We start from the raw sequence: 25547 nt of genomic DNA, 5'->3' as shown, positions 1-25547 counted from the left end.
TCTGCATACAGCATTTAATAGGAAACACAGAACTTGGATGTCCTACCCTTGCATGAAATTTCTGTGACATTTCTTTATCTTGCTTGTTAACCTCTCCCCCTTGCCTCCCCCACCAAAATTGGGGTTATTCTACACAATCCCAACTTAATTCATTGTCACCAAAATGGTACAATGTTTTGCTTGGAAGAAACCTGGCACAGTCCCCCCACTTTGAAGAATCCAAGATCCAGTGCCCATCCAGGGTCACATGGAGTTTCTGGTGCTGACACATCTCAGCAGAGTTTCCTTTTGGAGCACTGTGCTCTCTCCCAGTCAGGAACCTTTTTAAGCTTCAAAGAATGCGATCAGAAGCAAAGGTCTTCTGGTGACTTAAATGTTATTTGGGAAAGTTTTTTTTATATGATAATACTGCACTGAATTATCTGGTCACTGTAATATTGACCCTCCAGTAAATTTTAGATGTTCTAATTCCCCTTTAAGATGATTCAAGCTTCTATTAACTATCAACTACCAAATTCTAGTTTCAAACATCTCACTGCAGTTATATCTGTTCTCAACTTTGCTTGATTCTCCATTCACTTCCGGTCAGAACTGAGGCCTTCTTTGCCTTTCTTTGTCTTATTTCTACCTTTATCCCCTCCTTCTTGCCAAGCTCTGTGCTATTCAGGAGCAGGTGACTGAACTTTATCCTTCCTTTAACCTTTATCCTTCAGTTTTCAGTTCTCCTTATAATGGGAATCACATCAGTTTGGCAATATACAATGTCTTTATCAAGGGTCAGCACTTTCCTATTTGGAGCTGAGTCCTTTCTTTCATGTAGAAATCTACATGTATGTACAAGAAATGTATTTTTATCTGCAGGACAATATTGTCTCAAATTTTACAAGTAGAGTAAGCTTTTCAGGTATCCTCCCTTTTAAGTGGTTTCAAGACATTAATTGTATTTTTACACATGATGCATTCAGTGGACACTTTTTTTTCCTGATTATAATTCATCTCTGAATGCCTTGTGCAAATCAAAAGATAGGATTCAGTGAGCAGAATTTGCTTTTGCTGCTTAAGAGTAAACCCATGATATGAATTTTGATATGCTTGGGACTTGGAATCGGTATATACTTTATTAAAGCTTTGAAAATACTAGCATTCAAATCTTAGGTTCCATGACAAACCATGTCCTTTGCCTCTTTTGTTACCCAGGTTCAATCAAAGGGACTGGATGCCTACAGTGATTTTTTTTTTTTTTTTTTCTGATAGGTGGTTTGGGTCTTTAAGGTGTTTTCAATGTGATTTTAGTAATTTTGGTAATAAATTTATACAAGTTTCAGAGAACTACCAACTCTCTCTAGTTAATTTTCACGGGGATATTTTGGATAATAGTCTGGTTTAGTATTAGCTTGATCTCAAAAGAAGAAATTGGTCCTGATTTGCCACCTTCTTTTTTTCATTTGTGGAAATGATGTTTTGGAATGTACAGAAATACTTTCAGAATTAGGAAGAAAGCGAAAAATTCAACAGAACATATCAAGTTATTAGTAACAGGGGCTGAACCTTAATATTTGAAAGTTTACCCTCAGCTACTGCAAGCAGAAACTAAAATATACATGATAATGAATGTAAATACCACTAATAACGGTGTTGCAGTTAATACAGTAACTCGTTCAGCCACAGGATACTAACAGTCTGTTAGTCATTCTTTGGACCATGATTAATTTGATAACTTCAAGAAGTATAATTTTGCTATAATTTGGAATCTAGTTTCTATATAAAAAGTTCCTTTCTTTCATGACTTTTCCCCTCCAAGTACTACCTGTTATATTTTACTTTAATATTTATTATCCAAGTGTTCTTTTTTTTTTTAATGTTTATTTTTGGGAGAGAGCATGAACCGGGGAGGGGCAGAGAGAGAGGGAGACAGAGGGTCCAAAGTGGGCTCCGCACTGACAAGCAGAGAGCCCGATGTTAGGCTCAAGCTCATGAGCTGTGAAATCATGACCTGAGCCAAAGTCAGACACTTAACCAACTGAGCCACCCAGGCGTGCCCCCCTGCCAGGTGTTCTTAATCTAAAATCAGTATACAGAAAATTTTAAGAACTTACCAGAAACTTAAGGGAAAGGGAGAATGTTCATGTGTGTTTCACTATTTCTTGTGGAATTTTCTCTTTCATTTCCTTTCATGGGAGTGGACAGTATGTCTAAGGGAATGATTTGAAGTTTACTTTGGATGGATTTAGTATCGAGGTTATTAAGAGAAAATAAGAGGCCAGACAGCACTGTGCTGCACAACCCCAGGACATCATATCTCACAATCTTCTTTAAGTCGCCTCCACTTCCAAGTGGCCAAGTGATTTATTCAAATACCTTGCCCAGGAATATGACATTGATGGAAAGGCACATTTAGATCAATATAAAATAAGAGCTAATATTCACCGAGAGCTACTATTGTCAGGCACTGGCCTAAGTATTTCAGTGTGTGTTTAATCCTCCCATCAACTCAGTGGGATATGTATTAATATCCTCCTTTTACACACGAGTAAACTGAGGCCCAGAGAAATGAAGTTTCAAATTTGCTGAGATAAAATTAAGTTTGCTTAAGATCAAACAGCTAAAAGGGGGCAGTCTGAGTCCAGAGCTAGCATTCCTACACACTGTGCTACTTTGTTTTAACCATGAAGTCAGGGGAAAGTTTTGTGTAGGCTCTTCCGCCAGAGCCTTTGACCCCACACAATTTTAACACTTTTCCAAGCTCAAGAAGCTCACTAAAAAGCAACTAAAACTGAAAGGACCTCTTGTCACATGGGGTTGACAGTCCATTACCTTCTGACCCTCATTACACGTATTCGGAGCTTAACTAAGACTGCCTTATGTAAGAAGCGCTAATTATAACCGAGAGTACTAAATAATCATCTAAGCTGGATGTTTCAGGACCATAGTGGAAGAAGCCCTTACCGGGCTCAGGGCAGTGCAGCCCTCCAGGATCCAGGGCATGCGTCGTCCCTGTTTGCCTCTGCTAGATGGCCCAGTGGCGGATGTTTTTGAACTTTGTGTCACCTTGGCACACTGCAGGAGCATGGTAGATGCGTGGTACAGGCAGCCGGCGGTCACACCGCACTAATGCCCTTATTTGCCACAGCCAATGTGTGGGCTTAGGAACTAAATAAACTTCATAGAATTGTATAATGCAAGGAACATCTGTAATTCAAGAAGTGTACCTTGAGCACCTTACACATCTCTACAATAAAAGAGGCACGGACACCAGGAGGGGGAGTCGAATCGGGGACTGGCAGGGTTTCAATTTGGGGAAATAGACTAGAGGGCGGAAGAGTTTCAGGTACAGGCTCTCTGGGCAAGCACTTGATAAAGGAATTAGGCGTCTGCGGTCCCCTAACGCTGGGGTGGTGCATTTACCGGTTAAGCCAGAAGGCTCCGCCCAGGGATCAAGGAGGCTGCGCGAGGAGCTCAACCCCCTCCCTTCGCCGTGCACATGGGGCCTGCCTCCAGGCGGGGCCAGGCCGACTGCGCAGCCGCCGGCCACTGCGCAGCCGCCGCCGACGGCGTCTTCCCAGGCTTCCGCGCCTGCGCACTGCCGCCCGCCCCGCCCCTCGCCCCGCTGCCTCCTGGGCTCGAGCGGGACATGGTGCTGTCTGAGCTGGCAGCGCGCCTCAACTGCGCCGAGTACAAGAACTGGGTGAAGGCGGGCCACTGCCTGCTGCTCCTGCGCGGCTGTCTGCAGGGTTTCGTCGCCCGCGAGGTGGTCACCTTCCACCGCGGCCTGCTCGCCGCCGCCCCCAACCTGGGCCCCCGCGCCACCTGCTGCAGCGGCTCTCGGTGCAGCCCGCGCGCTCGCCAGGTGAGGCCCGGGCCGGGGACCTTGACCGCCGCACCCTATCCCCTGTCCTGGTCCCCGAGCGCGGTGTCCCGAGCCCTCCCTGGGGCGGGGCCGACCGCAACGCTCCTCGTTCACTTGCCCAAAACAGCACCCCTCCGCCCGGGACCCCTTCTCACCGCCGCCCCCTGTAGTTTCAGCCTCAGTGTCAGGTATGCGCAGAGTGGAAACAGGAGATTTTGAAACACCACACCAACAGGAATGGAGACGTCCACTGGGGAAACTGCCGACCGGGCCGGTGGCCCGTCGACGCCTGGGAGGTGGCCAAGGTAAGCACCTGCTCGGGAGGATAGGAGGTGACCCACCAGGTAACTGGTCACTTGAAGCCCAGAGCCTCATAAACAGATGCAGGAGAGAGGAAAGGGTGTTTGATATAGGGTCTAGTGTTTACGAGGTTCAGGACTGTTGTACTGGATCTAACCTAGGTTAGGGAAGTAGAAGCTTTCTTCTACCTTTCTGCTAACAAGGCAGTTGAGTTTGCTACTCGCTATAAGGAAAATTTCGACAAGAGATGCCGACACCAGATGTAGAGTGAGCATCATGAGCACAGGCCCAGCTAAGGAGTAAAACTTTGAGGAGGTCGCGGTGAAGTGTGCAGCCAGATAGAAGACTATTAGGCCTGTTTTCAGATCTTTGCACTATGACTTACTAGCTGAGACAGTTGGGGAATTTTTAAGAACTTTTTGATGTTTGCCAGAAGCCCTGTAGGGAGTGGGGAGGGGCAAAGTCACTTCCTAACACAAATTAATTTTTGCAGTCAATCTACATACTAATTAGCAGCCAGGCACAGGCTTGGTGCCTGGAAAGCAGGGATCAGAGTCCCAGTTCAGCTGCTGCTGTGTGACAGTAGCCCAGCCTCTGTACCCTAACCTCAAAAATGAGGAAGTTGGACTTGATCAGTGGCCACCAGGCTGGTGGCTATTGTGGACCCATAAACCCACCACATCTACACCCTCTTCCCCATTTTGTTGTTGTTGTTGTTGTTGTTGCCACCATAGACTTGCCAACTTTTACCCAGAAAAGAAAGAAACCCAAAATTCTACCCTTGACTGTGACTGTCCCTTACCTGTTTGGTCTTTGTTGCTGCTTTCATACCCTTGGAATCCTCTTGAAGCCCTTGCCACCTGTTCATGCCCCTTTCTGTTGCTGTCATCAAAAGACCTTCCAGTCCTACCAGAGTATTTATATTCTCTTCCCAGCCACACCCTCCTCTTTTCTCCTCTCTGAACTTGCATGACCCACCCCCAACCCTGATAACACTATAATCTGTTTGTGCTCAGGGGAAGAATCTGTTGAGGGAGCTGACTGGTTTCTTTCTTTCTTTCTTTCTTTTTTTTTTTTTTAAATGTTTATTTATTTTTGAGAGAAACCGAGAGAAAGAGTGTGAATGGGGGAGGGACAGAGAGAAGGAGACACAGAATCCGAAGTGGGCTCCAGGCTCCAAGCTGTCAGCACAGAGCTCAACACAGGGTCCAAAGTCAATGCAAGATCATGACCTGAGTGGAAGTCAGACCCTTAACCAACTGAGCCACCCAGGCTTTTTTTTCTTTCTTTCTTTCTTTTTTTTTTTGAGTTTATTTATTTAGTTTGAGAGAAAGAGCGTGTGGGAAGGGCAGAGGGCTCAAACTCACAAACCATGAGATCATGACCTGAACAGAAATCAGAAGTCAGACGCTTAACCCATTGAGCCACCCAGGCACCCCAAGGTTAGCTGACTGGTATCCCTTTTAGTTCTTGATCACGAGTCCCAACGCTCTGGCCTCGCCTGTGTATAGGGCTCCTGTTTCTGGAGACAGCTGTTGCTGCCTTTCCTTCTGTAAGCTTCCACTCCTCCACCCTCACCCCCAGCTGCTGACTTTTTTCCTGGAGTTGATGCATGCCCTCAGATACATGCTTCTGCATCTTTTTGCCAGACCTATCAGCCTGTCTCCATGTGCACCGTCTTCCTTCTGCTAGAGTTGGAAGGGCATCTCTTACCGCCTTGGCTCTCCACTTGTGTGTCAGACCACGTTCCCTCCCACCTACCCACAGACTTTCAGTCTTCAAGTATCCACTCTTTCTCCCTGTCAGCTTAGTCCCATCACCATACAAATAGCTTTAACGTTGCCTCAGTTTAATTTTTTTTTGAAAAAGAAAGAAAAGATTAAACATAGGGTTACCACATGACCTAGCAATTCCACTTCTAGGTTTATACTGAATGAATTTAGAAATATACATCCACACAAAAACCACACACATTTGTGTGTGAGTGTTCCTAGCAGCACTATTCACGATAGCCGAAATGTGGAAACAACACAAATGTCCATCAGCTGATGATGGATAAGCAAAATGTGGCCTGTCCATATAATGAGGTGTTACTTAGCCATAAAAGGAATGAAGTTGGTTGAACCTTGAGAACATTATGCCAAGTGAAAGAAGCCAGGCATATATTATATGAAATGTCCAGAATGGGCAGATCTGTAGAGATAAAAGGTTAGTGGTTGCCAGGGCCTGGGGGTAAGAGGGAAGTGATAGCGAATGGAGGTAGAGGGCTTCTCCTTGGGGTGATGAAAATGTTCTAAAACGAACTGGTGATGGTTGCACAACGGTGTGAATATACCAAAAACCACTGGACTGTACGTTTTTTGTATCATGGTGTAACTGACATATGACATTGTATCAGTTTTAGATGTGCAACAGAAGGGTTTGATAGGGGTATGGAGTGATTGGCCACATCACCATACATAGTTACAAAAAGTTTATTTTCTTGTGATGAGAACTTCTAAGATCTGCTGTTTCAGCTACTTTCAAATACAACACAGTATTATTAACTGCAGGCACCATGCAGTACAATACATCCCCAGAACGTATGTATTTTATAACTGGAAGTCAGTTCCCTTCGACCCCCTTCACCTATTTTGCCCGTTCCCACCCCCCACCTCTGAAAACCACCGATCTGTTCTCTGGATCTGTTCTCTGTATCGCTGAGCTTGGGTTTTTGCTTTGGTTTGGTTTAGATTCCACATAGAAGTGGGATCACACAATATTTGTCTTTCTCTGACTTATTTCACTCAGCATAAGGCCCTCAAGATCCATTCACATTGTTGGAAAGAACTGTATGCTTTGAACTGGTGAATTGTATGGTATGTGGATTATATCTCAATAAAGCCGTTTAAAAAAAAAAGCTTGAATAGATACTTGGAAAATAAAATTTTAAAAGAAAGAAATGCTTCCCTTGAGCCATTCCCTCTAGCACTCTCCCCATCTCTCTGCCTGCCTCCCATGTGCATGCCCAGCAGAGCGTCTCAGAAAGGGTTTTATGCCTGTTGTCTTTCCCTCAGCTCCCGGTCACTCCTCAACCCATTCCACCGTGGCTTCTGCCCCTCCCAGCACACTGCATCTATTTTGTCGGCACACTTGACCTCCAGTTCTCCAGCCTCATCTTTCTTACCTCTCAGACATTTGGCTCCCCTGGCCACTCTTGAAACAGTTGTGGCTCTGTGACATCATTCTCCCCCACAGGTTTCCTGATCTCTCTCTGGCTCTTCCTCCTCCTCGGCCTCCTCCTGGTCCTCGGTGGACATTTCTCAGGCCTCTTCTGTCCCCCTCCCCCTCTGCTGGTGATATCACCCCGGCCATGGAGTTCACCATTAAAGACTACCTTATGCTAATGGCTCCCCATTTCGTACCCCTGGCCCTTCCCATATGCAAGTGCATGCTCGACCCCTCTCCTTATTCCCTCCTGGGGACTTTGTATTTACTCCTCGAGCAGGATTCTTCATCTCTACCACCACCACCCCCCACCCCCACCACCAAACCCACGGCCACACTCCAGCAGCAACTACCTACAACCACCCTCGATTCATCTCTCCCTCTCCACCCCCTTGTTTACACCTGCACAATAGTTTTGGATGCTTCGCTCCATCTCCACGTCACAACTCTCACCTCTCCTGCCTGGCCTCTGGCTGCAGCCTCCATCCCAGTCACCTTTGCTGCTCTGGTCATGTGTGGTCACCTCTGGTCCATTCTCCACACTGCAAGATGTGTGGTGTTCAGGGGTAAATTGGCTTATTTTCTTCCCTTGCCTAAAACCCTCACATGGCTTCCTGATATCCTTCGAATAAACTTCCAAACCCCTTTCCAGAGCCAGTAAAGCCGAGCACAATCTGGCCCGTTTGTTTCTCCAACTTCATCTCCCCCTACTCACTGAACACGCAGTAGAGGATAGTGAGAGGCAAGTAACCGGTGTTTCCCACCACGTGCCTTTGACATCTGGAACACGGTGGCATGCAACACCATTTTAAGAAACTCCTTTCAGTGGCAAGGAGGCAGCAAAGCCTCGCTGTCGGCTTCTAGTTCTGAAGAAAGGGAATAAGTCCTAGAATAAAACGTTAACGTGGGAAAGACAGTTTTATACTGGCAAGAAAATGCCAGCTGGGACATTCCTTGTAATAGAAAAGAAAAACTATGCCTGGTTTTGAGGCACCTAAGACCCCTTCTTAACTTTGGGATTATCCTCCCAGCAGGAGCTGAAGTGTTTTTTGTTGATGATGGTGGTGGGTTTTTTGGGGTTTTTTTCCAGTTTTACTGCCCTGCTTTGGCTGTGATAAGTTAACTTCTTTGTAAACATTGTAGCATCCACTATAGACTTTCAGAGGATCAGCAAGTCAGTGGCTGTTAAGACATGAAAAGACAGTGGTACTGGCTACTGTATCTTTTTTTTTTAATGTTTATTCATTTTTGAGAGAGAGAGAGCGAGCATGAGCGGAGGGGCAGAGAGAAGGCGGGGGGGGGGGAGAAACAGAATCTGAAGCAGGCTCCAGGCTCTGAGCTCTCAACATAGCACACGGGGCTCGAACTCACAAACTGTGAGATCATCACCTGAGCCAAAGTCCGATGCTTAACCGACTGAGCCAGCCAGGCGTCCCCCAAAGTTCTTAATTGTGTGAGGCTCCAGTGGAGGATTCCACCACCATCAGGAACATAGCCATGACTTTCCTTGGGGTGTGTTGGCACCGACCACAAGCCCTTTCTGTAATACCGTTATGAGCAGCACTATAGGAAATGTGGTTGCCTGCCTACTGAAATGTGTCTGTTTTCAGGAAAATAGGTCTCTTTATTTAGAGTTCTTATTGCAAGTAATTTTGCTTATGTCATCGTTTCTAGTTCCTTGGCAGGAATGTACTCTTGAGCTGCTGAGCTTGGTAAAATTATTGCATTCAGATGTAAATTTGGAACTGTTGCAGGAGAGAAATATGCCCAAGCCTTGCTGTGACACCATTTTGGGGGTCTGTGCCATAAAATCCTACAGAAGGCAAGATCACACTAGAACGAGGCCCTTCTGATATATCTAGTATCTCAAACCCTAGGATCCCATCTGCAACTCTTAGGTAGGTCATGCTCACGTTGCACTATCAGCACGGTAATTGCCAACATTTATGGCCTGTTGGTTTACCGTGCGCCGGACACCGTCCTTCACCTGCATTAACTCATGTAATTCTCACAACATCCTTCGAAGTAGACGAGCACAGTTATCCCCTACTTACCAATGAGGACTCTGAGGGTAAGTAACTCGCCCAGGGTCACCCAAGTTGGCAGGTGGCTGAGGTGGGATGTGAACCTGGCTCTATCACACTCCAAAGCCCAGGCTCACTTGGGAGTAACTATCACTTTTAAATTTTAAATCTTCTTTAACAATTCAGCCACTGAAACCTCAGGAAGGAAAAGAGGGGGGAAAAAAGGGCTGCTTTCTACCTATGCTTCCTGCTTGTCCACCATTAGGAAAGGACAGTTGTGCCAAGTGTTGAAGTATTTCTGATAGCAGAGGGATAGATAGAGCAACCCTTCGGTTATCACACTTGGCCAAGCCTTAGCTCTGACACTCTTTCCCAACCTGTGTTTTGGACTCACGAGGCTCTACCTTGAAACCGCAGTAAGAACATTCCAATCAGCATTTGGGAAACAGGCAAGTAACATTTGCCCACCGGTTCCTAGGGTTGGAGGAGACTCAGGTGTCCCTTGTGCCTCCCCTACTCTAGGCCTTCATGCCCCGAGGACTGGCAGACAAAACAGGCCCTGAGGAATGTGATGCCGTTGCCCTTTTAAGCCTCATCAACTCCTGTGATCACTTCATGATTGATCGAAAGAAAGTCACAGAGGTAAGAGCTGTCACATGTAAAACCATCCAGTGAGGGGCCCCTGGGTGGCTCAGTTGGTTAAGCGTCCAACTTCGGCTCAGGTCCTGATCTCACAGTTTGTGGGTTCGAGCCCCACATCATGCTCAGATGCTGACAGGTCAGATCCTGGAGCCTGCTTCAGATCCTCTATCCCCCCCTCTCTCTGCCCCTTCCCCACTCATTCTTTCTCCCTCTCTCTCACTCAAATAAATAAACATTAAAAAATAATAATAAAAATAAAATCATCCAGTGAGAGTCAGTCGGGTCGGTGCTGTGAAGGGCAGCTGAGAAAGACACCCTGTGGTGCTCAAGCAGCCGTGCGCACACCCACGTAGCAGACGGTCTCTCCCCAGAACAGTGTCGTGCAGGGAAAGTTAGATTTTGGCTCAAGGTTGGCAACACTAAGCGGGCTAGTGGGGCCCACGTCGCATGCACCTTCTGTGTGTCCAAGAACCCCTATGAGAATGTAGGTAGGAGACTGACCTCTGAGTTCTCCCTCACTGAAGTTTCCCAACACCTTGATCTTCTGTTCACTACTAAAATAGATGAGCCACCAATTTCTCTCCCCTGGTCTGCCATAAACAGAAGTCAGGTAATTTTCCATATTAAAAAAAAAAATAGGGGCGCCTGGCCAGCTCACTCGGTGGAGCATGTGACTCTTGATCTCGAGGTTGTAGGTTCGAGCCACACGTTGGGTGTAAAGATTACTTAAAAAAATAAAACGTTTAAAAAATAAAAAATAATAAAACAGGAGTGCATCACTCTGTCGGTCATGTGCCAGCATTTGAATCCTGCCCTTCTGAATCTCTTTGGCTAACCCTAACAGACAAGCAGTCTCCGAATGGATCACTATGCTTGTCAGATTTCCTCTGGGGGATTTAGACTTTCTCTGTTTCACCAGAGAACAGCTCTCGCACATTGATTAGTCTGAGGGTTGTCGAAAAGAGTATACAACGTACCTGGATTATATATAACATATAGAGAAAATGCACGTGTATTTTGCTGGCATGCTAGCAGCTGGAAGAACTGAGAATCTTTCATAATATCAGCAGACAAAAACTGTCACAGTACGAAGTCGACCTCTTCATATCTTTTAGCTAAGAACGTGGAAGACTTTATGTGAATTGTATACTAATACACAATGAGACAGAAGCATTTGTTATACAATATAGGCAAAAGTTGATTTTGTTTTCATCAGACTTGCCACATCAAAACACCCCCTTCGCCCACCTTCCTGGAGCTCCAACAATATTTAAAAGAGTTTTTTGCATTGTCTGCTTCAGCCTTTGGGTATACGTAGAGCCAGTAACCAATTCTCTTGTCTTTGGCAGGTGGTTTTTCTTGTTTTTCTTGTTTGTTTGTTTGTTTGTTTGTTTTTGATGAGAGTGGTCTTTTTTTTTTTTTTTTTTGTTTTTGTTTTTGAGAGAGAGCGAGAGAGTAGAAAGGCAGAGAGAGAGGGAGACAGGATCTGAAGTGGGCTCTGCGCCGACAGCAGTGAGCCAAATGTGGGGCTTGAACTCACAAACCACGAGATCACAACCTGAGCCCAAGTCGGCTGCTCAAGTGACTGAGCCACCCAGGCACCCTTGGCAGGTGGTTTTAAGTTTAGAGATTTGGGAGGTTGTGTAAGAGATAACCAGCCAGTCACAAGATTTCAAGAGCCGACAAAAGTTGTAGGCCTGTTTGTATTTCTCACTCGTTACTCCAAGTAGCAGGCGGTCAAACATCCCCCTCAAGCCTTGTGGATTTCGTAATTAACAAAGCCTTTCTGCAGTTTTTCTTGGGAAGTCCAGAATTTCCATTTACCCCATCATTTGACTTTGAAACCTTCTTTTTTTGCCTTTCTGTAGGTGATTAGATGTCGTAATGAGATCATGCATTCTTCAGAGATGAAAGTGTCTTCTCTGTGGCTTCGAGATTTTCAGATGAAGATCCAAAATTTTCTGAATGAATTCAAGAATATTCCAGAGATTGTGGCAGCCTATGCCAGAATAGAACAGGTAAAAATCAGATTTAACAGTTCTGGCATAAAGAACTAAGGAGAGGGGCACCTGGGTGGCTAAGTTGGTTTAAGTGTCTGACTCTTGATTTCCACTCAGGTCATGATCTTGAGGTTGGTGGCATCGAACCCCACGTCAGGCTCCATGCTATAGCGTGGAGCCTGCTTGGGATTGTCTCTCCCCTTGTCTCTGCCCCTCCCCCGTGCATGCACAGTCTCTCTCTCTCAAAACAAATAAATGAACATTAAAAAAAAAAAAAACTAAGGGAAAAAAGCAACTCCAGTCACTCATTTAGAATTTGAAGTTTGTTAGATTTAAATGAAATTTTAGAATGTAAGCAGGGGGAAAAATGTTGATACGAAATGCGGAATTGTGCTGGGCTTAAGAAGCTTTTCTGTGGTCACAAGATATTACTAAAATGGACACAGTCAAAGAGGTTTAGTTATAAATTCTTTGAGCAATCCAGTGAAACATCTTTTCCATTCCATTATTCATATATTTGTTCGATGATTCAAACAGCTGTTGACATCTGACTGGGCTGTTCACATCCCTGCAGAAGATCAGCTAGATGGATGTGAATATGAAACAGGAGTTTACCTGAGTGAGAGCCAAGTAAATGAAATAGAAATGGAATTACTAAAGGAGAAACTTCAAGAGATCTATCTTCAAGCACAAGAACAAGACGTGTTGCCTGAAGAGGTAAAAAAAAAAAAAAAAAAAAAAAGTATTCTATTCTCTGTGCGAGTAGACCAAAGAAAGGCACCAGGGAGGAAGAGTACCTTGTTTCAACATATTGCCAGTTATGTTTTTGATTTATAAGTCCAATCATTTCCAGAAATGCATGTTCTTTTGACACAGACTAACACAACCTTTAAACAAATATTTTCCCTCAATCAGCAGACATCTGAGTGCCTAATGTGTGCCCAGAGTGGCACAACACGGTAAGGGCTCCAACAGGTTTCTGAACAAAAGGCTCTGGGGATTCTCTGCAGGTCGAGAGGGGATTGCAAAAAAAGACTTTGCTAAGAAGATGCTGTTGAGCCAGGACTAGGAGGATCACGTAAGAGTTTGGCAAACTGGCATGAGTGGAAGGGTGTTCTTGGCAGGAGGAACAGCACTTGCAGAGGTATAGAAGAATAACTTGGGCCTGAGCAGTGGTAAGGCCAGCATAGAAGATGTCAGATGCGAGGGCAGTCAGGTAGCTTGAAGCCGTATTTTGAAAGGTTCGTCGTGCTGTTCCAAGGGGCTTGGACCTTATTCCTAAAAAGCAGTAGGGAGCCAATGGGTGTTTTTAGGCCAGAAAGAGTTAATCAAATGGATCCAGTATGGCTTTTAGAAAGTTAACTCATGGTAGTTGGAGGTTGGAGACTTGCAGGATGGTGTCACAGCCATGCGAGGTTGGAGAAAGGACAGAAACTAGAGGTGCGGTGGAGGGGCCGCATTCTGGAGGCATTGCTTGGGGAGAGCTGATGGCTCTTAGTGGATGCTTATATTACTTGGAGTGTGGCATGGGGCTGGAAGGAGGTGGGGAAGGAGGGGGTCAAAGGATCAACAAGGTTTCCAGCTTAGGCCCCTGCAGGCTAATGATGGCCGTAAGTCCTGATAGGGAATTCAGGAGAAATGAATCCCCTTTGTTACATGCAAGGTATAAAAAAGCAAACAGTGTTCTGGTAAAATTCAGACGTATTCCAGTACTTGCTGGATTGGAATTTTACATCACCAGGAAATCTTGGACAAATCATTTTTCCTCTCCATTGTACCTTATCCAAGCAAAGTAGTCTTGCTGGTTGCCTCTTTAAACACAGAGTGTTTATTTACTATAAAGTACTTCATTCATTAAGCCGTACTCCTTACTGGTCCATATGCATATGTTAATCATTCTGACCTTGACCTAGATGATTCATTCAGCCTGGTGAGCTCCTAATTTAGCAGTGGGACCGCTTACCACTGGTTTCTGGATGCTCCCACCCCAGCACAGCATAGGTGTTTACAATGATGAAGAGGACAGTTAAGTCTTGTATTTTCTAAACCCGGGTGTTTTACCTTACTTTATTTTAAAATACCATTAGAACCAGGGGCATCTGGGTGGCTCAGTTGGTTCAGCACCCAACTCTCGATTTCGGTTCAGGTCATGATCTCAAGGTTCGTGGGATCGAGCCCTGTGTTGGTCTCTGCACTGACAGTTTGGAGCCTCCTTGGGATTCTCTCTCTCCATCTCTCTCTGTTCCTCCCCCATTTGTGTGCTTGCCCTCTCTCTCTCTCTGTCTCTCTCTCTGTCTCTCTCTCTCTCTCTCAAAATAAATAAACATAAAAAAATAAAATAAAATACCATTAGAACCGGCCCCAATTTTCTTTCTGCTGCTTTTGTTAGAAGCAGTGTAGAACGGAACAAGACAACAATGGGGTTGGAGAGGAGGGGTCAGACTCAAGCTCCTTGAGTGGTCACTAGCTCTGTCTTCTCTCTTGAGAGATCTGTGGTTCTTTTTTTTTTTTCTGTCTGTGTAACACACAGCAAAATGCATCTGTACAGGAGCACACTCAAGCCAGGAGTCTGTGTAATTTAGAAGCTGGAAGGGAACCTGGCGGTCACCGTATCCCCTGCTTTACATGCCAGGCAGCAACCCCAAGGAGCAGGCAGGAACAGATGAGTGTGAGGGTTGGCGCAGGGGTCTCCCTCCTCTGGTCCTGTGCCTTTCCACATGCGGCACTGCAGATCTCATATCACTGAGGTGCTGGCAGCTGTCAATTCTGAACCCTCATTACCTCTGCTTTACAGAGAGGAAACTGGGGTTGGGTGGCCTGTCCTCTGCATCCCAAAGCCTCTATAGAGAATTGATAAATTTGCATTTTTCCTGCTTTTTGTTCAGTAGACCATGGCATTTCTCTTGATATTTCAATTGATCAAAATGTAAGTTAGGATTGATTGGCACATTATCTCAAAGAATTTGAAGGTTGGCTTTCCATGATGCGTGGAACTGATCTCTTTTGAAAGTTCCACACCATACATGGTTATCCACATTCTTTAGGGTGAGCCTCCAAAGTCTGAAGATTTGCTAAGCCAAATGGCAGTGAATTGAAAATGTCATCAACTGCGGCTGACTGTTAATTTCAGCTGAGGTCATGATCTCGCGGTTCATGGGTTTGAGCCCCACATCAGGCTCTGCGCTCACAGCACGGAGCCTGCTTCAGATCCTCTGTGTCCCTCTCTCTGCCCCTCTCCCTCCCTCTCTCAAAAATGAATAAATGTTAAAAAAATTTTTTTTTTAATTCAGCTAAAGCATGTCAAGGGCAGTAAGTGGCTAAAAAACATGTAAGGAATTTGTGCATTCTTTAAAACCATTCCTGATATCTTAAACCCTGGTGAAGGGACCATCTCCACAGAGACCCCTGGGGAGACATAAGCAGAAGGGGCAGTGTCAGATGTACCTGACTCAGTCAGAAAAAGGATTGAAATGACCCTTCATTTATTATATTCCAGAAAATACTTACGGAGCATGTACCTACTATGTGCCAGGCACAGTTCTAGAAGCTTGGTGTGCATCAGTGACCAAAACAAAGATCCCCGTAGGGGGAGACAGTAAACAGTCAATGTAGTAAGCAAACGGCGCTTCTCACCTTTAGAAGTACTGTGTCAAGCACAGAATGGGGGACGAGGAGTAGCAGAGTGGGGACGAGTATCAGGTTGCAACCGGGTGGTCAGGTTGGCCCCCTGGAAAAGGTGAGGATTAGCCATGTGCACATGTGCAGGGAGAGCCTTCAGGCAGGGGGGACAGCGATGTGAGCAGGATGGCTGGGGTGCGGATAGAGAAAGAAAAGCGTGTGAGGAGGTAAGAGAAAGTAAGGCGAAGGAAGCAGGTCATATTGGCCCGTGAGCCATCAGAAGGACGTAGGCTCTTACTCCTGCGATGGCAGCTGTGGGACAGGAGCAGGGAGACACACAAGGAGGCTCCTGCACTTACCGGGTTCAGACCAGGACAGAAGTGTAGACGTGGTATGGTGAGAAGGTGCGCACATGGGGGCACGTAGAGACGTCAAAGACAAGTCCAAGGGTTTGGGATTAAGCAGAAGAATGGGGATGCTAAGCATGTTTTGCCTAGAGCAGCACATGGCACATAGTAGACTGGCTCTTGATAAGTATTTGTGGAATGAATGTACCAGACACAATGCTAAGTTCTTGGAGTAGATTATTTCTTTTTTTATTAAAAAAAATTGTATTTAATGTTTGTTTATTTTTGAGAGACACGGAGCATGAGCAGGGGAGGGGCAGAGAGAGAGGGAGACACAGAATCCGAAGCAGGGTCCAGGCTCTGAGCTGTCAGCACAGAGCCTGATGTGGGGCTTGAACTCATGAACCTCGAGATCATGACCTGAGCCGCAGTTGGATGCTTCACCAACTGAGTCACCCAGGCGCCCCGGAGTAGATTATTTCTAGTGCTCACAAGAATCCTAGGTGGTGTTGGTAGCCTCATCTTTCATTGGCATATGTGGAAGTGAGATCAGAGAGGTCAAGTGTCTTACCCAAACTTACACAGCTGGTTAAGTGGTAAAGCTGGGCTTCAAAATCCAAGTCTGTCTGACTACATTCCGTGATTTTTCTAGTACTTTCAGTTTTTCCATCTCTATTTTCTCTTCTCCCTTTACATATATACGTGCAGAAGTCTTCCTATTCTTAATTTAAAAAAATTTTTGACTGTGTTTCTGCACCGCTCCCGCCACCCCACCAAACTAAAATAATCACCCCTCTTAAGCACATTTCGAGGGCACAGAGGATCAAGAGGTCACAGCAAAAGAATCACAGTGCCCAAGTCATCCAATGAGAAGGTCTCTGGAGAGGGGGAGGAAGGCCCCCACTCCATCTTGGAGTGTGTGCAGTTCGCAGACCCAGCCAGCGGTGTCACAGGCATCTGATGGGAACCCAGTACCAAGCACAGGCATAAGCGCTAACAGTGCAGTATCCACAGTTACCAACGTGTGCTGGGGGTAATGTCGTCAGTGTGATCTTTCACATTTTTATGGTTTCCAGATTTATTATTTAAAGCCCAGGTAACTTTGAGGAGCAGTAGACTTGTTTCCAGCTGTGTAATAAACAGCCTGTTCCCCTCTACTTAACTAACCTGTCTGGAGATCTCTGGCAGTCTTTAGCTCCTCGCTGGCCCTCCCGGATCCCTGTTCGTCCTAGCCACAAGCCACAGCCAGTCTTCTCCCTCCCTCCCATCCCGCCATCATCCAGCATCTGGCTGTTTCATGTGCCTACATCACAATAACCTGAGTGCGTGCTTAGCTTACGCCCCACATCTACTGCATCAGAATCAATTATGAATTCTCTGGTTACTCCAGCATTATTGCTCCTAACAGAAGACTTGAAATAATATGTTAAAATGTGAAGCATCCATAACTGAAATACTATATAGTCATTAAAAAAAATAATGAGGTCACTCTTTCTAATCTGCCACAGAAAAAAAACTCGGTTGAGGGACAGCATCTAGTATGCTGCCATTTGTGTTTTTTAAAATGTGTATGTGTCAGTCATAGTTATTGTGAAAAAACTTTTAAATGTGTATGTATACATGTATATATGTGTGCTCACATGTAAGTCTCTGGAAGAAACACAAGAAACTTTGTTGTGGTCCCCTCTGAAGATAGGAGCTGGGTGACTGGGGACAGGGTGGGGAAGAAGACTGACTTTTTACCTTGTTCCCCTGTGTTCATTTTGAATTCTGTACATGTACATTTATTACTATTAAACATACATATATTTTATAAGTATTTAATATACACATATTCAATAGTAATAAATGCAGCTCTAAATTCCAAATGAAAGGGCATCATTTTGTTTTAATATTACAGTATACATATATATGTGTGCATACATGTGTGCCCGTGTGTGTGTGTGTGTGTGTACATACACATATAGAGATAGAGACAGATATATAGCCCTTTCCTACAAATGCAGGAAGTTTTTTTTTTTTTTTTCAAATGCAGGAAGTTTTAAAGCAAAAAGAATTAAAAATATTTTCCCCATTTTTATGAGATGTAATTGACATGCAGCTTAAGGCATACAGCATGATGATTTGACCTACGTATACTGTAAAATGGTTACCACGGTAAGTTTAGTTAATATCCATCTGCTCATACAGATACAAACAAAAAATAAGAAAAAATCTTTTCCTGGTGATGCTAATGCTTAGGATTTACTCTTGTAACAAATGTCCTGTATATCACACAGCAGTGTTCACTGTAATCATCGTGTTGTACATTCCATCCCTAGTACTTTTTTATCTTATAACTAAAGTTTGTTACATTTTGATCCCCTCCCTCCCATTCCCTCTCTGCCCCACCCCATCCCCCCTTCTAGTTACTACAATTCTGATCTCTTGGTCTTGGAGTTTGCTTTTTGGGGCTTTTTTTTTTTTTTTTTTTAAGATTCCACGTATAAATCATACAGTATTTGTCTTTCTCTGACTTCTTTCACTTAGCATAATGCCCTGAAGGTCCATCCACGTTGTCACAAATGCAGGATTTCCTCTTTTTTTATGGCTGAATAATATCCCATGGTATATATATGTACCACAACTTCTTTATCCATTCATCTATCGATGGATACTTAGGCTGTTTCCACATCTTGGCTGTTGTTAATAATGCTGCTCATGAACATGGGGCTGCAGATATCTCTTCCACATGGTGTTTTCATTTCCTTCAGATATATTCCTAGAAGTAGAATTGCTGGATCTCATGGTAATTCTGTTTAATTTTTTTGAGGAACCTCCATACTGTTCTCCATAGTGGCTACACCAGTTCACCAGCAGTGCACAGGGGGTCCCTTTTGACCACATCTTCACCAGCATCTATTACCTATTGTCTTTTTGATGATGGCCACTCTGACAGGCACATGGTGAGATTTCACTGTGGTTTTGTTTTGCATTTCCCTGATGATTAGTGATGTTGAGCACCTTTTCATGTACCTGTTGTACCTGAGTTGTACGAGTTCTTTATATATTTTGGATGTTGGCCCCTAAAAGCAAAAAAAAAAAAAAAAAAAAAAAAAACTTGAGACAAGCAGACACCCCTTTGTGTAGCCCCAGAACCAGCTACTGGTGGACACATGAGCAAGAGACAGTCTTGAAGCTAGTAAGTTTTTCATCAGAATTATAAGCCTGCTATAAAATTTTCTAAGCCATACATTGTGTGGTTTCCTCTTGCAGATCTTAAATCGACTGGAAGTAGTGAAAGAATTTCTGAGAAACAATGAGGATCTTAGAAATGGTCTTACTGAAGATATACAGAAGCTAGACAGCCTCCATCTACAGCATCAAAAACCAGGTTCAAAGGAACCTGGGGCACAGACACCTGAAGGGAAGGCCTGAGGTGAGTTTAGACCTATGAGGTTAAGTAAGGATAGATAGAATAACCTCATCTCTCTGATGCCTGTTCTCTTATGTAAGGCCATAATGAACTCACAATTTAGTCTAACCTGAAGTTTTTCTGTGTCCTTATTATTTGAAAGAAAGGACACTGAGCCCTGCACTCTTTCTAATTGATGGTTCTCACATCTGTGAAGTAATTCAACATAATCTGCCTGTCAGCTGTGTTTAGTCAAATATACCTGACGTCATTGGTCTAGTCTGAAGTAAATCAACTTTCTAACATAATCCAAAAGCACATCAGCCCTAAAATGACACCAGGGATCCCTAGCTCTTCCCTGTGGCATTACTAGCAACTTGTTAATTTCCATAAGAAAAACTTGTTAAAATAACTGTCTTTGGTGTTTTACATTTTTCCTTTCAAATAAAGAAAATTAAACATTTTCTCTTGTTTTAGGCTGCCCTTTGACAAAACCCAGGCATGTTATGTGAAGGTCGGCATGGCTTCAATCTCAGCCCTTCTTTTCTGTGCAAAAGGAAAAACTTAACAGAGTGCACCACCCAAACAAAAAGGAATTTTTGTTGTCTTTTCTTGGACTTTCCTTTGACTCTTTGGGAATATTTTTTTTAATATTCGTAAGCTTGGTGTTGTGTTATCTGTAACCCACCAAAAAATGTTAGATACTGTTGTGCCAAAACTTGCTGTCACCCAGGGTTTTTTGTTTTTTTTTTCCTTTTGTTTTTTTTGGTTTATTGGTTTTGCGGGAAGGTTTTTGCTATTCTTCTGATCCTAAACTTAAGCTGCTTAACACAGTAAAGGCTATTTGGCCAGCCCTGGGCGAAGAGTCACAAAGAGTTCTCTGCCAGCTGGCGCACAAGCCCTATCCCTACCCCCTTCCTAAAAAAAGTCTCGCTTACGAGGGGTGCCCAAGGGGCAGGCTGTGATGTAAATCCTTCCTTTTTGAAAGAAGGCAAGAAAAGAGATTGCCCGTTTTCTAGCCATTTCCAATTTAGTACAGAACTGTTGCTACCTATTTCTGGTAGCCCCAGGCACTAGGGCAAGGAGGTGGGCCCAGGCTGGTCAGTGGGGACCAGAGAACACAGTGACTTGATTGACCAAAGCAGGCAGAAGGTCCATGCCAGTCTCACAAACGGGAATGTCGGGGATAGCTTCACAGTTACTGACCTGTTTATGGTACTCCTGGGAAAAGTCGACTCCCGTGGCAATCCCCTCTTTCCGCTCATTAATATCCTGAGTGCACAGGGCCTAGCCCTCATGTGCTCCATGAATATTTGTTGACCAAAGGATCCACAGATCGCTTATTCATACACATGAATGTTAGACCATTAACTAAACCAACCTGGTCCTTTGTTATGAGATTTAAGGGTGAAATACCAACATTCTTTTAGAAATTCAAAGGCATCATTTTTCTTTCAGCAGATTGACAGATTCATTTGTACTTCCTCTATCCCCAAAAGTCATCTACTTCTGACTTTATCCTGTTTCCTAAACTGCAAAACCACTGTCCAGTCATATGCAGTGGTCCGGGGGATCAGCCTCACCCTTCCCTACCTCTGCTCCTGTTCAAAGCCAGCAGTGCCTAACTGGGCCATGTCACCTCTGGACCTTCAGGAACAGAATTGCCTCATTCCCTGCTTCCTGGAGGAGATGCTTCCACTCCAACCCCAAATGAAGCCATCCTCCTTTGCTTACTGAGCTGCCCATCAAGGATGTGACCCTGTAGGGGCACCTGGGTGGCTCAGTCAGTTAAGTGTCCGACTCTTGATTTTGACTCAGGTCATGATCTTGTGGTTCGTGGGTTGGAGCCCCACACTGGGCCCCACACTGACAACTGATAGTGTGGAGCCTGCTTACAATTCTCTCTCCCCCCTTCCTTGCTAGTGCACGCTGTCTCAAAATAAATAAATAAACATTAAAAAAAAAAAAAAAAGGATGTGGTCTCTAGAGAATGGGGAGAGGGTGAGGTGTATTTGGTATATTTTTATATTAAAATGAGTGTAATATAATGCTGTAAACCCTGGATAAATACAAACGTGCCTGTAACTTAACTATTTGGTCTTGAATCATACATTTTCTTTCTCCCTTCATTTCATGCAGCTCCTTTAGAAGACATCAACAGTAAAGTAAGAATTTTCATTCATCTCACAACTATCCCCAAACTAAGAAGTTTGCTGAAACATTTCCTAGCTTCTAGATACAAGGTACAAGAGTTGGGATCAAATTAAATTTTGAGTCCCTAACCAATTTAAGACCTGATTTCTAACTTTAGGAACTTAGGGTTATGAACACTTTCATTTCATGCCCCTTGTATCTAGTTAGCTTTTCCTTCTCTCTCCAACATTTATCACGTGTCAACCACGTGTCAGCCACGGGTCAGGCCCTGGAATAGATGCAAATGTGAGGATTCATAGGGTGTGGACAATGGTATACATGCTGTCCTCTCTGGATTTATTGTCTGCTCTGATAAATTCAAGATACTGTTCAGAAAAACATTATGCTGGCAACGTTTAATTACACTGAAATTGAAGAAAGGAAGACATGCCCAGAGAGAGCTTTAAAGCAAATGTAGCGTGTACAGGGACATCAACCTGTGGGCCTCTCTACGGATCTGTGCGCGCGGCACAGGATGTGCACAAAAGGGCGCTCACAGCGGCGTTGGCAGCCAGCCATCGAGATGACGGGTTAAATCCCAGCACATCCATGCTACAGAGCATTATGCAGTTGCTAAGAAGTATAAACTAATGCTGCAATGCAGTAACGTGGAATGCTCTCGAACACCTACTAAATAGAAAAGCAGAATGTTTAACAATGCGTGGCATGCTGTTAAACTATTTGTATCTTTCAACAAAAGGTCTTGAAAGTTGTGTGCTTTTCCCAAGCTCTTTTGCAGTGTTAGCTCTGTGAAAGGAACTGGGGTTGAGTGGGGTAGTTAGAAATCTGGCTTTCCTGCTCTTCGCATACCCCTGCATGAAATTTTTGCAACAAACATGGACTCCTGGTATTTTGAAAGTTTTTAAGTACAGTTTTTCATTTCAAGACAATAAAGAGGCATAAACAATATAAATTCAAACTGCCATGACTTATGTGTTACGTTTCCCGGAATATGTTGTAGCCTCCATTTTTGTGGGGGTCAGCTTCACCTCCAGGGGCACTTGTGAGGCATCAGGGTCCAGAGAAGCCCAGGAAGTGGTCTCCTTTCCACACAGGGCTGTTTCATCTCGGAGTGCCTGGTTTTCATCCAGCAATATGATTTACTCTCTCAGCCTCTCCCTGGGACACGATATGTGGAAAGAATCAGAGGAGAGAACTCATTTCAGCATTATGGTTGCAAAGGTGAGGTAGTTCTTTGGATTTTAGCCCGTTTTTTGCCAGGGAGCTCAGAGGACCTAAGGGGAAAGACATTACTTATTAAACTCAGTATAAAACACGAATTCTGGGAAATAACCAAAGTGTGTCCGTAACAAAAACTTCTGGAAAAATAGCTCTGCCAATTCAGAAAATGTTAATGGCTTCATAAGTAGTGGAAGAGATCTGTAGACAGGTTAAATTGCCAGGGCCAGAAAGGATTGTTTGAGAGTTTGGGGAAGATTATGAAATGATTGTTACCCTGAGGTTTAAAAATTTATTTTTTATTTTTTTTTAAGTAGGCTTCATGCCCAGCCTGGAGCTCAATGTGGGGTTTGAACTCACAACCCTGAGATCAAGATCTGAGCTGAGATCAAGAATTGGACACTCAACCAACTGAGCCACCCAGGCGCCCTGAAATGCTCATTTCTATTAAAGTGTTAGTCACCTAATATGGCTTGAAACATGAATATCTTAGGCAACAAAGGGTTACGTGTTGGGTGGGCATACTGCAAATTAGATCCTGTAAGTGGAGGATCCTTAGAGTAGGAGGCGTTGCAATCTTTTGGATTTTTTCTCTAATCATTTTGCCCTCCAAATTATAAACGTTGTAAAGTGATAGGAAATTATCGGTAAGGATTATTACCTACTTTTCTCTTACCAGGTTAATTAGAAACCTACCTGCCTTTTATTGGAATATACTCAAATTACAAAATACATGTTGTACGACAGATCTAAAAATATATTAATTCCTACTCAGACATCAGTGAAGGGGAACATTCCTTTAAAGTTTTAACAAAAATCTTGAAAGAAGGTTATGACCCGCTTCAAAACTTTCAGAACTGGTTTCTATTATTACATTATAGTCTGAACTATCTAAAATACTATCTTCCAGAGACTTCTTTCCTGATTCTCAAACCCGTGCTCTCTGATATGTGCATGTTAGTTACAACCACAAAACTGTAAACTGAGCATTTTGTGACATCTTTGGGGGAAGGTGGGTGCTGACCTGACATGCTTTATTACCTTCCACTGACTTTCAGAAAGGCGTGAGGATTTTTATTTCAGAACCATATGTGGTAGCTAGCCTCCAAGATGGTCCCCAAAGATCCCTGCCTCCTGGTATTCCCACCCTTGTATTTTCCTCCCACAGTGTACCAGAAATGGGCCAACAGGACACAGCTGAAGTGATTGTGTGTCACTTCCCAGATTACGCTACAAAAGACCATGGCTATCTTGGGCTTTCTCTCTCTTGGAATACGTGGAGGGAAGCCCTGTCATGAGCAGCCCTGTGGCCCCCATGCCAAGGAACTGAATGAAACCTGCAAACAACTGCGTGAGTGAGCTTGGAAATGGATCCGCCAGCCCAAGGCAAGTCCAGAGACTGCAGCCCCAGCCGACAACTGAGAGATCCTGAGCCGGAAACACGCAGCTAAGCCACTCCCAGATTCCTGACCCTCAGAAATCGTGAGGTAGTATTTGTTGTTTTAAGCTAAGTTTTGGGTGATTTGTTACTGATACACAATAGTTTTCCAGAGTTTGTTCTCCCCCTGAATGCAGAGTGTGAAATGCAGAAACTGCCTACAAAAAGGACTACTGCTTAGATGCCACAGAAGATAAAGCGGGGGGTGGGGGCGCCTGGGTGCCTCAGTCAGTTGAGCATCAGACTCTCTGATCTCAGCTCAAGTCGTGATCCCGGGGTCATGGGATTGAGCCCTGTGTCGGGCTCCGTGCTGAGCGTAGAGCCTGCTTAAGACTCTCTCTCTCCCTCTGCCCCTCTCCCCAGCTTGCACTCTCTAAAATAAAAAAATAATGATTTTTAAAAAAGAAGATAAAGGGGAATCTTCCAGAGTCCCACTAATGTTGTGCCTGTCTTGTCCAAGACCTGATGTCTTCAGAACCTTTGAGTGAGTTGTCTTCAGTTTCTTTACATTTGAAATCTTTAACCAAAGTAAGGTTTAAGTAGTCTTCACCCAGCAGACCACTCTGGAACTTCCTGCATCTTCCAGAGGCCAGAGATTCAGGGTCAAATCCTAGAGGGTAGCCTCTGCTGCAGAGGTAGTGGCCTCACATCCACATCCCCACCCTTCTCTTTCCCCACTTCATGCAACCTGGTTTGACAAGTTCTTAGTACCCATGGGATTCCTAGGGGAACACGGGGCTAATACTGTTGACCACTGACCCCCACCCCCACCCCTAGCTAGCATTTAATACAGGGCAATAGGCTTACCAGTTTTACCAGCTGCCATTCCCCGCCCCCATTTCTAGGCATGAAGAAAAGAGGAAAGGGTTAGGATTTTGTCGTTCTTATTCTCTAGTTACCTAAAATCCAGGGTTGACAGCAACAGACCTCAGAGTTGTTTATCTTGTTTCTATGGTAGAGTCTGTCATTGCTCTCCAGCCACCAAGAGATTCTAGGTTCTCTTAATAAGTACCCCTTTTAAAAGTCCAAACTGGGTTTCACTGAACTCATTTAAACCCACTTTGAAGTATTTCCCTTGGTAGACATAGCCCCCGAGTTATTTTTGCTGTAAGAGATTAATGCCTGTACCAAGTTTTAAAAATCATGAATGCTATTAGGCACCGTTACTTGGCCTGGACACCCCAAAACAAGTAACAGAACATCCCAAAAGAGCTTTCATTCAGTCTTCCTCCCCTGTAAAAACTACCCCTCGAGGTGTGTGCAGGTCCCGTGAAGAGAAAGACCAGCCAATCTACCCTCCCCTAAACAACACTGTATTTTCAGAGCACGAAATAAACACTCTGCAGCTTCCGTTCTTT

General features: G+C 44.3%; 1 protein-coding gene across 1 annotated transcript; it reads left to right on the top strand.

Moving 5' to 3' along the window:
* The first annotated feature begins 3584 nt into the window (after nucleotides 1-3584).
* Nucleotides 3585-20102, top strand: CXHXorf38 (chromosome X CXorf38 homolog). Its single transcript, XM_049643710.1, has 7 exons — nucleotides 3585-3847; nucleotides 4018-4152; nucleotides 9901-10020; nucleotides 11889-12038; nucleotides 12558-12737; nucleotides 19241-19403; nucleotides 19857-20102. The coding sequence occupies exons 1-6, from the start codon at nucleotides 3632-3634 to the stop codon at nucleotides 19400-19402; spliced, it is 963 nt and encodes a 320-aa protein (XP_049499667.1). The 5' UTR covers nucleotides 3585-3631; the 3' UTR covers nucleotide 19403; nucleotides 19857-20102.
* Nucleotides 20103-25547: the final 5445 nt, after the last annotated feature.

Source organism: Panthera uncia, chromosome X (genome assembly GCF_023721935.1).
Source record: "Panthera uncia isolate 11264 chromosome X, Puncia_PCG_1.0, whole genome shotgun sequence".
Lineage (NCBI taxonomy): Eukaryota > Metazoa > Chordata > Mammalia > Carnivora > Felidae > Panthera > Panthera uncia.
This window is presented reverse-complemented; position numbering and strand designations above follow the sequence as displayed.